The following is a 9,843-nucleotide window of genomic DNA, read 5'->3' as shown; positions in this document are numbered from 1 at the left end:
AGGAGGCCCCTTTTATGCATAATTACCTAATTATTTTGACAAAATGGTATGATAACAGTTCACCCATCTGACGGTCGGCCAGTTTTTTCTGTTTATCTCTTACATGGCATTGAAACTGCTGCAAACATTTATCTATGCCTGGTACGGCAGTCTCATTACGAGTGCGGTGAGTTTTGATCAGCTTCTTCAAATGGGTGATTACCGTAACATCCAGAATTAATTAATTACTAATTATTACATATATATATGTGCTTTTAGAGCGAGCACTTTCGTGAGGGAATATATTTCAGCGAGTGGCCGGATTCCAGTCTCGACCGTGAAATTAGGGCGAGCGTTATCGTGACAATGATGCAGAAGCCAATAATCATAAAGGCGTTAAAATTGTCTTCCGTGAATGTTAACATGTTCACCAATGTGAGTACTAAAGTAATGGTTTGTTGTACGAATCTTACAGCCAAAGCTTAAGATCCATGTAATCCCTTTTTTGGCTTTTATCACATGTGATCAACGTCAATGCGATTTTATCTTCTATTCATATAAAAATAGACATGAATTTGAAAGAGATCAGAAAAAATTTATGCTAATTTTGAGATCCTTAAGATAGAAAGCTAATTTTAAAATTATTTAATTGGTATTTTATGACTATAATTTGTGATTACATCATCAATGATGACTAATTCGTTGTCTTCATTATTAGATTGTGAACACTGCAATGTCCTATTTTTTTCTTTTGCAATCCTTGGACGAGGATAAATAAAAATGGACGCCACGTATCAGCTGGTTGTAAATTTTAAGAAGCACGTAGAATGGTTGTAATATGGAAGAACATTGTGATTAAAAAAATAAAAATATAATTCCTGAACTTGACACAAGTAGGGTAAAAGCACCTAATATCGCTCAGAACGTAATATCGTCATTCGTGATCCCAGATAACATGCATGTCTAAAAGACATCTTTAAGATGTCTTTAACACGTCTTTTAGACATCTTTTAGACGTGTATGTCTAAAAGATATCTTAAAGACGTCTTAAAGAAGTCTTGAAGATGTCTTTTAGACAAGCATGTTATCTGAGATATCTCATTGTACATACATACAAACTTTAGAACGAGATAACTGGTGTTGAACAGTAGCTTTGAATCTTTGACTAGTGAAGTAGTGGGGGTAACAGAAGAGTAGGGGAATGAGAGGGTTAAAGAATAACCGTTACGGCGACGGCGATGATGACGACAACGGCGGTAATCAGTGGTCTTGCAAGCGTACCCCAGCAAGCGACGGAGGTTCAGACAGCGGCGACGAGACCGAAGCCGCAGCCGAGGGACGTGGACGAGGCCGTGTCGTCAACAACAACTTTTGTCCACTCTGTCAAGCATAGTAGCCATATTGAATTTTTGCTCCATTCCAGATATTGATAGACAGAGAGAGGGCTACTGTTCAAAGTATGTTGTCTCTTTCTAAAATTTGTACACCCCTGCAGCCAAAATGCGCAGTCTATACATATATTATACGTCTATGGCCGGTATTCATAGTCGAATCTTATTTCAAAATCATCTTAAAGGCCTTTGCAAGTAAAAAAGCGTTAACCGTAACCGTAATTTTAGTCCGTAATCGTAGTTTTCAACACGTACAGACAGATGGGTTGCTCCATCTAAAATTACGGTTAACGCTTTTTTACGTGCAAAGGCCTTAAGTGTTGTCTTAAGACGCTAATACGACTCTGTGATTGGTTGAAATCACAGAACGGACTATGAATACCGACCTATGGGTGATCCTCAAATGCGACTCGCCCTCTGCGAACGTTGGAAAACGTGGACATGAACTACGTAGCCAATGTTCACATTTCGCCAAGTAGGTAACGCAGATTTGCACAATTTTGGTCGCAGCCGCGCTATGGTTAGCTCCCATGCAATAATCTTGCACTTAAAATAATCTCGAGTACAAGAGCATTGCATAGGACCTGACTATAGCACAAAACGCGACCAGAATTTCACAAATCTGCGTTACCCGCTTGGCAAAGTGCGGATATTGGCTACATAGTTCATGTCCACGTTTTCCACGTGTACAGAGGTCGTATCGCATTCAAGGATCGCGTTTAGATTGTAGAGAATTTACAGTTCCAAGTTTAACATACTGCAAACACTCGCATACACAATTTATACTTCACACATCTATACGTTTTCCTGAGAATATGCTACGATAGATATTAAAATGTAGATCGCAGCAAGTTTGCAAATCACTGAGCTATAAATACCTGTATGATTTAATGATTGACCTTTGGACTTATTCGTTATGAGAGTCACACTGCTAGCCAGTTTAAAGACGAGTATGTCAACTGACGCTTAAAATATTGGTTTTATATTAGTATAGAAGTTTTAGTATATTAACAATTGTGTGCCATATATATATGTATACATATATAATATATACGTGTGTTTATGTATGTATTTAGCATGTTTACGCAAGTTGTAATTCATGATTTGAGAACAAGATCATGTATGAAGTTGTTGAAAGCGCTGTACAGCAAGTCGCAATCTGTACATGTAGTTAAGGAAATAGAAATTCCAGTACCTTGGGGCAAGGTTGCCGGTATGTATAGTTTTCCTCCAAGTGTAAATGTGACTTTAGCAATTGTGCAAACACAAATTTTATTCTAGGCAAATTATGGGGATCGCAAGATAAACAACCTATTCTGGCTATGCACGGCTGGCAAGATAATGCCGCATCATTTGATACTATAGCACCCCTTCTTATAAAAAATACACCAGTTCTGGCAATCGATTTACCTGGACACGGACTATCTTCATGGTTACCACCAGGATTTATGTACAATGAATTGGTGTACTTCTTGTTAATCAAAAGAATTAAAAGATACTTTGGATGGGAGAAAATAAAAGTAATGGCGCATTCTTTAAGTGCTATGACAACATATTGGTACGCTGCGTGTTTCTCAGAGGAGCTACAGTATGTTGTAGCTCTGGACTTTTTCAAATTTCCAGCTGTAGAAACGAGCGTATACGCAACCAGATTTGGAAATGCAGTTGATGCACTTTTCAAGTTGGAGGAAAGTAATGTTCAACTAAGTTACTCTGAAAGCGAGATTATAAAAAAGGCATCTGCAGGATTTCTAAATTTGGATGAATCATTATACAAGATACTTATGACTAGAGGTACCACACGAAAAGAAGATGGAACATATGTTATTAACAGAGATCCTAGATTACGAGTTCTACCCGTCCATAGTATGTTTTCGCAAGAGCAACTAGACGAATTTGCAAAACTCATAAAGTGTCCATATCTAATAATAAAAGATGACGATTTTTATGGTGAGAAAAGAGAAAATTTTTATAAAACATTAGAGGTATTGAAAGCTGCCAATGACAAAGTACATTTTGAGACTCTATCAGCAACTCACCATCTTCACCTCAGTCATGCGGAAAATACGGCAGCAATTATTAATCCCTTTTTAGAAAAGTATGACTGATGAAATATATTCTGAGTATATGTATATGTAATTAGTAAAAAAATATGATAACTATATATTGTTTTCTTTGTGCCCAATAATATAGTTCAAATTAATAATAAATAAATATCTAAACTTATTCAGAAAAGTAGTAATATTTATTAAATATAATTATTTTCTGAAAATCCTCAACATTATTTATATATGCGACAATTGTTATCAAATGTTTACAATTAAGATATACATTTTGTTTAAAAATATATTTATAAAAATTATTAAACAATATGTAATTTATATAATCACATAGGAAAATCCTTTTATTAAATACATATAATATAATTCTACTAATATCTTTTTAGTCGTAATCTTAAATTAAAGACGAGTTAAAAAATTTGACATTTTTTATTGTAATGTGTTCCATTAATTTGATATAATACTATATTTATTACAGACATTATATGTATATGACATTATATTTGATATTATATTTTGTTTTTTATGGTATGAAATATTTCTCGTTTAAATTTACACTATACATTATGTAGGATGACGATATCACAGCTATCCATTGTGCAATTCACTCATACTTGACTGGAAATAAACGTTTTTTTAAATAACTCATTGCACTAGTTCAGGTTTATCTTTCTCCTTCCATGTGGAGAGAGAAAGATAAACTCTAAACTAGTAGAGCTAGTTAAGCTAAAAAAAAGACAAACCATTTGTCATACAACAAATGTAGTAGCACTCCCTAATGCTCTAAAAATTCGCGTCGTTTTTAATTTGTGTTACTTGTTAACTATTACATAAAATAATGCATATAAACATTTAAATACAATTCACTCTAAATTCTTCAGTATATTGATTGCAATAGTTGCAGTTTATGCTATTTTGGATTAAATACTTTTTATTTTAAATGAAAATATCATTAAATTAAATAAGAAATTACGCTCTTGTAAAACAATCCAACGTGTATACAATAAGTAATTTATAATGAAAAAATTTAAATATTATGTTTACGGAAAAAGTGAAATGACACAATATAACACAATTCATTATTTTATTTATTATAAAGGAACTGTAGAAAGAAGTACATAGTAACTGTATGTACAAAGAGCACAAGAGACAGTCAAACTTTCACCAGAATCATTCACTCATGTTCAAATGCCATATGTATTAATGAATTCAGTCTGAACGCTTATTTTGTTGAACAATGAATAAAAGGCACTGGCAAGAATTGCTTCTCTTGTCTGTTTTCAATGTGCAACTCCCATTCTTTCGTCGCAACAACATACCAGCAAAATTTATTGATACACTTAATTCTAACATCAAAGAGTAACCACTGTGTTACTTTAAGATGTATCTCATATCTTTTACACACGAGCAGAAAATCTTTTAAATATTTAAATTAGTCGCATGACTAAACATTTCCTTTAAATACTAAAAGAACTTTCGGTTTTTCTCTGAAGTGTTTGTGTCGTCAGCACTTTAACGCAAATAATGCAAATAAGTTATATCATTTCCTTTTATATCGACAAAACACAGCATAATCATGTTCGCTTTCAGCGTTTATAAATATTATAAAATAGTTTTTCTAATATAAATTTATAACTCTCATCATTCTATTGCTATTATAAGTTTTCGTAATGTTATTAATAGTAATTAGCGTAATGTGTATGTGTGTGTGTGTGTGTGTGTTATAATTGTGTCGTTACAATTTTATTGTTCTACATCCGGGAATTATATGGGAAGCATATATAAAGCACATCCAGATTGGTCTCTATTTTCATTTATCGTTGATATACAAAAGTTCCCGAAGTCTTGTTTATAACGGAAAACTCAAGTTATCTATTATGTTGCGCTTGTGACTCTGCGACCTGTTCTCCAGTGTGCACCGGCTGTGTCAATGTATTTTGAAACCACATCATCCAGTTGCTCAGATAATGGCCGTCCAATTGATTTTCAGGATTGTCTCTTATCTGCACATCGTTCAATTCTTGAAAATTGCGAACGGTTCGGAGTTCCGTAAAATTATTGTTCACCGAATGGCTCCTATGCATTCTTACCTCTCTCTTTCTAAGGGCATCCTTTACTAACCTTTGCCTACGCTCCTCTTCCGTCTCGATGGCGGATCTCGTGAATCTCATTTCCCTGGCTCTCAGTGCATCCCTTCGCAATCTTTCCTTCCTTTCTTCCTCTGATTCTTTAGCGTACTGACTTAATCGGGCTTCTCGCCTCTTTGCCGACTCTTTGTTTAATCTTTCTCTTCTCTGTTCTGGCGTTTCGTTTGAGTACAATGACAATCTTTTAATTCTTCTTCTCTCGGCCTCACGATCCAGTCTCTTTCTCCTATCTTCCGGCGTTTCGTTGTACATCCTATATTCTCTTTTTCTTGCTGCTTCAGCATCGAGTCGTTTCCTCCGTTGCTCTGGCGTCTCGTAATACATTCTCATCTCGCGTCTCTTTGCTGCTTCCTTTGCCAATCTCTGCAAACGTTGCTCCTCGCTTTCTTGTTCATACAACTTTTTTCGTTTTTCTCTCATACACTCAGCCTTTTTCCTCAATCTTTCCCTATGGTCTTGATGATGCACGACAGACTTCAGCCTGACGTGCTTTTTTGATCTTCTGGAGATTTTAGTTTTTTCTTGGTCAAGACTATCCTTGCCGTCCGTTAATTGGCCCTTACGTTTTGCTAACGCAATTACATCGCTAGTGTCAACATCAACGGGAATTTGTATATTCTGTTTGGTATCCTTCAAGATCCTCAGTCGTATATTAGCATCATTATTACCGTCGCATAACCATTCTGCAGTATACAATGTGCCATGATCTTCGTCATCCTCCTTCTTTATATTGATGTTAAGCCCGTCCAGGAGTTCGTTCGATATCGTAACTGTAGATATATTGTAATTGGTCGTTTGTATCTGTTCGTCGTTTCGAATGAACACTTCCGTTGCGTTCGGTTGTTTTTGGAACTCGATATTTATGGAATTGGAGTCCAAGGTATCTAAATAAATTGGATCTGTTAGCACGTTAGTAATAGCGCCGTTCTCGGTATGTTGTATGTTTTCTAAAGTGGATTCCGAAGTGTTTGATTCGTTCGCTTCATTCTGATCTCTGTCGATCGTTTTCTCATTATAGTTCTTGGTTTCTCTGATCTCGATTGCACAAAAATGCTGCGCCGATGTAATTATCTCGACTTCATTAAGATCCGCTTCGCGCTCATCATCTTTCAGCTTATCGTACGCTGAGATCAAGTCTGTCGGACGATTTCTTATTTGTACATCGCCTTCAGATATTTCCATGTCCCACCAGAGATCATCAAATAATACGTTAATTGCTGAAATCATATAATATGTTGTAAATAATTTGTCCCAAAATCATGTGTTTCAAAATATTAATTTTGATAAGTGATCAAAATCATGCGAATAAAAGGACAACCAGTCGCTGAACGTTTGCAGCATTAACAACAGGTTTTACCCTCTTCATGAATCATTTGTCACATGTTTCCTAATTCGTTATAATCTCCAATTATCAATTACTTCTCGCAGTGTACACAATCGAGATCTATCATGTGTTTGCCATATAATCGATTACTTTTCTTACAAACTTTCCTATTCCTCGAATATTTGCAGTTCTTGTGAACATCATTTATCCCGAAATTATTATTATTATTCTTATTATTATATCATTTGCATGCATACATTCTCCAAAAATGAAGATAAAACATCACAAGGTATTTGTGACAGAAAAGTATACAAGGGCAAATTGTGATGATATCATTTTTCTGCTCGAATCACAGAATGATGATAATTAGATGATGCTAGAAACCTATCGGAAATGTACTCCATACCTGCGTATCGTCTGCTTGACAGCTGATTCAAGATGGCGACGTGGATGGCACTTTGGAGTCGTGCATTTCCGCGGTATCCTTCAGCACCAAGCTCGACGCGATCATCATTCTTTCTCTCGTGTTACATGCTAGGTGCCGCAAATCGCGAGTAAGCCCGACATGTCGTTGGAACGTCCACGCGTCTCTACCCGAAATTCATCCGAACGTCGAGCGTCGCTCGTCCATCCACGTCTTTCGTCATTGCTAACGGCAACAAGATCTGAGAGTGGACTCCAGAACAGAATTCGAGCCCCATTTTAAAACCGAAGGTGGCGCCACCGCGTGGTGTGGGGTCTCTTGTTTGGACTTTCGACGAATCATTCTGATTGGTGAAGAGTTCTGATAGGACTCCAATTCCTTTATAATAAATAAAATAATGAATTGTGTTATATTGTGTCATTTCACTTTTTCCGTAAACATAATATTGAAATTTTTTAATTATAAATTACTTATTGTATACACGTTGGATAGGTTTTGGAGAATGTTTTGCGGAAAAAAGTGTTTACACGGCAGCTTATAAGCCGGTTTAATAACTGTGGTATACTACCACGATTCAAAACTATTGTGTTTTTGATCATAATAATCATTTGAATATGAGCCTATTTTGTTGCTCGAAACATTTTAATCAATTTCTTTTAACGTATATGTATAATAAACGGAATATATCATTTAATTACTAAATTATAGATACTGCTCGTTTCTCCCGATAAACGGTTGTCAGATTACATTGGTAAGTAAGAACATGAGTTAATAAATGAGTAAGGCACTTTTCCTGATTTTGAAAACATAAAACAATTACAGATGCTTGGTAAATAAAACTGTAATTCTTTTCCAAAATTAGAAAAACTGGAGAACAACTTTGCTCCTCTATTAATCAGACGTTGACAGTGAAAATTTCACGTCATTCTATAAAATCATTATCGAGAAAAATTGAAAGTGGTTTTCATGATTTCTTTATCAGCAGAAACGTGTAACATATATCGCCTTAATGCAGGTGATGTCAATCTGTTACAATATTCTACCCAAAATTACTGGCTACATTTTGTTTATCGCTTGGATAGCTAAATCTGTTGAGAACAGATTTGAAAGTGTCTGCTGCAAGTTTTGTTTATAGAATATATACTGTTAGCTGAGTAAATAGGACACAAGTGATACCAAATTTGCTATCAATCTGTTGTACTGCAGGCAGTTTACTTATTATACAACAAATCGCACGTGGCTAAACAGAAAAATCCCTAAACAGCGTCTAGTTTAACCGTGGAGCCCGCACAGTTAACATCCTTGCGTCCAATTACGCGCGGGACGTCTAAAAATGGTCAACAATTCTTTCTGATTCTCATTGGACGTCGATAAATCTCGCCCCGCACGGTATTCGCACTTTTTACCCACGCGATCCTATGCTCCCCTTCCAGGAACGTGATCCTCGATCATACAGTATTAATTACCGACGCGATGCATAACGATTAGCTTTTTTCTGTCAGCAGCCGTCGCCGAAACGCGTATCCGTATCCGGACTGCCACGACGCGCGCATGTCACCGCGAATGTCAACTTCAAATGGAAACGTCTTAATTATCGGAGCACGTATAATAGTATTGGGGACGGAGTGCCCAGACGCATCCAACAAAAACTGTCGATCGGCCCGTGAACGAACGACCGGCGGGAGGAAAGGAGGGAGAGGACTCGGGATAACAGGGAGAGATTATACAAGGGACGGATGCTATATAAGTGTATCGAACCGGGTTTCTCGTCTCCGCCACCAAAAGCGATGACGATTATGCGCTGCGATGCAAAAAAACGTCCCGCGGAGATCGCGGTACGCCGATAAATCGCGTGAGGTCTCACCGTGGTCCCGCGGTCGGCTACATCCGTGGGACTCGGACGGGACTCTTTCGGAATCAGGCCTCTCAGACGTTCGTGTTTACTACGAAAACGTCTTCACTCGGTCTTCTCGATCTCTATGTCGCCTGGGCGAGCGTCCACGTGCGAAAACGAGGTGCCGATCTCTCAAACATATGTAATTTCTCGGAAGTCCCCAGACAGCACACAATATTATATTGTGACAATGATATTCTATTAATAAGTTGACACCCATGTGGTATGAAATTATTCCAAATAGTAATCTTGTAATCGCATTTGTGTACGAGTTACGGAGAAGAAAAACTGATGACGAGAGGGATTTAAATAGCCTATGGAGAGCCGCATGAACGGAAGGGCGCACTCATTTTGCATCTCTCTCAGTTCTGCTGCAGACATTTTCTTACGAAAATGCGCAATCCATGTATTATAGGTCCAAAGTATGGTACGACTTTTCCGTATTTTCCGTTTACGTCCGTTCCAAGATGGCAGATCTGATTGCACTATAGCAAACGTTACGGTGAAAAGGCGCGCAGTTACAAATATGTCGGTGCATGTATATGATTTCCATAACAGGAGTGATACCGAGGTGGTACGCGATAATTTATGGAATTCGATCGTGATTGAGCGACGATTGTGGAC

The 9,843-nt window shown here is 37.0% G+C and overlaps 3 protein-coding genes across 5 annotated transcripts in view; 2 read left to right on the top strand and 1 right to left on the bottom strand.

The window, feature by feature from the left end:
- The window catches only part of LOC105567933 (odorant receptor 4-like), a 9,293-nt gene extending 8,390 nt beyond the window's left edge, over positions 1 to 903 (top strand). The window contains exons 3-5 of the mRNA XM_012023210.1: positions 59 to 166; positions 259 to 414; positions 698 to 903. Coding sequence (XP_011878600.1) covers positions 59 to 166; positions 259 to 414; positions 698 to 757 — 324 coding nt within the window. The 3' untranslated portion in view covers positions 758 to 903. The remainder of the gene's footprint in view (positions 1 to 58; positions 167 to 258; positions 415 to 697) is intronic.
- Positions 904 to 1,407: 504 nt separating this feature from the next.
- LOC105567932 (probable serine hydrolase) lies at positions 1,408 to 3,600 on the top strand. Of its 2 annotated transcripts, none has more exons than XM_012023209.1 (3): positions 1,408 to 1,436; positions 2,447 to 2,583; positions 2,652 to 3,532. In XM_012023209.1, exons 2-3 carry the CDS (start codon positions 2,448 to 2,450, stop codon positions 3,476 to 3,478), a joined length of 963 nt encoding a protein of 320 aa, XP_011878599.1. In that variant the 5' UTR covers positions 1,408 to 1,436; position 2,447; the 3' UTR covers positions 3,479 to 3,532. The 2 variants fall into 2 exon arrangements, with proteins under 2 accessions (XP_011878599.1, XP_011878598.1); XM_012023208.1 differs by lacking the exon at positions 1,408 to 1,436 and adding an exon at positions 1,926 to 2,320 and having other exon boundaries at positions 2,652 to 3,600.
- Positions 3,601 to 4,497: 897 nt separating this feature from the next.
- Positions 4,498 to 7,575, bottom strand: LOC105567931 (uncharacterized protein KIAA1211 homolog). 2 transcript variants are annotated; one of them, XM_012023207.1, is made up of 3 exons: positions 7,308 to 7,575; positions 5,552 to 6,794; positions 5,351 to 5,433 (listed from the first exon to the last, which is right to left on the bottom strand). In XM_012023207.1, exons 2-3 carry the CDS (start codon positions 6,757 to 6,759, stop codon positions 5,430 to 5,432), a joined length of 1,212 nt encoding a protein of 403 aa, XP_011878597.1. In that variant the 5' UTR covers positions 6,760 to 6,794; positions 7,308 to 7,575; the 3' UTR covers positions 5,351 to 5,429. The 2 variants fall into 2 exon arrangements, with proteins under 2 accessions (XP_011878596.1, XP_011878597.1); XM_012023206.1 differs by having other exon boundaries at positions 4,498 to 6,794.
- Between the last annotated feature and the right edge of the window lie 2,268 nt (positions 7,576 to 9,843).

Source organism: Vollenhovia emeryi, unplaced genomic scaffold (assembly GCF_000949405.1).
Source record: "Vollenhovia emeryi isolate VEMERY1.0 unplaced genomic scaffold, V.emery_V1.0 DF939133.1, whole genome shotgun sequence".
NCBI classification, from domain to species: domain Eukaryota; kingdom Metazoa; phylum Arthropoda; class Insecta; order Hymenoptera; family Formicidae; genus Vollenhovia; species Vollenhovia emeryi.
This window is presented reverse-complemented; position numbering and strand designations above follow the sequence as displayed.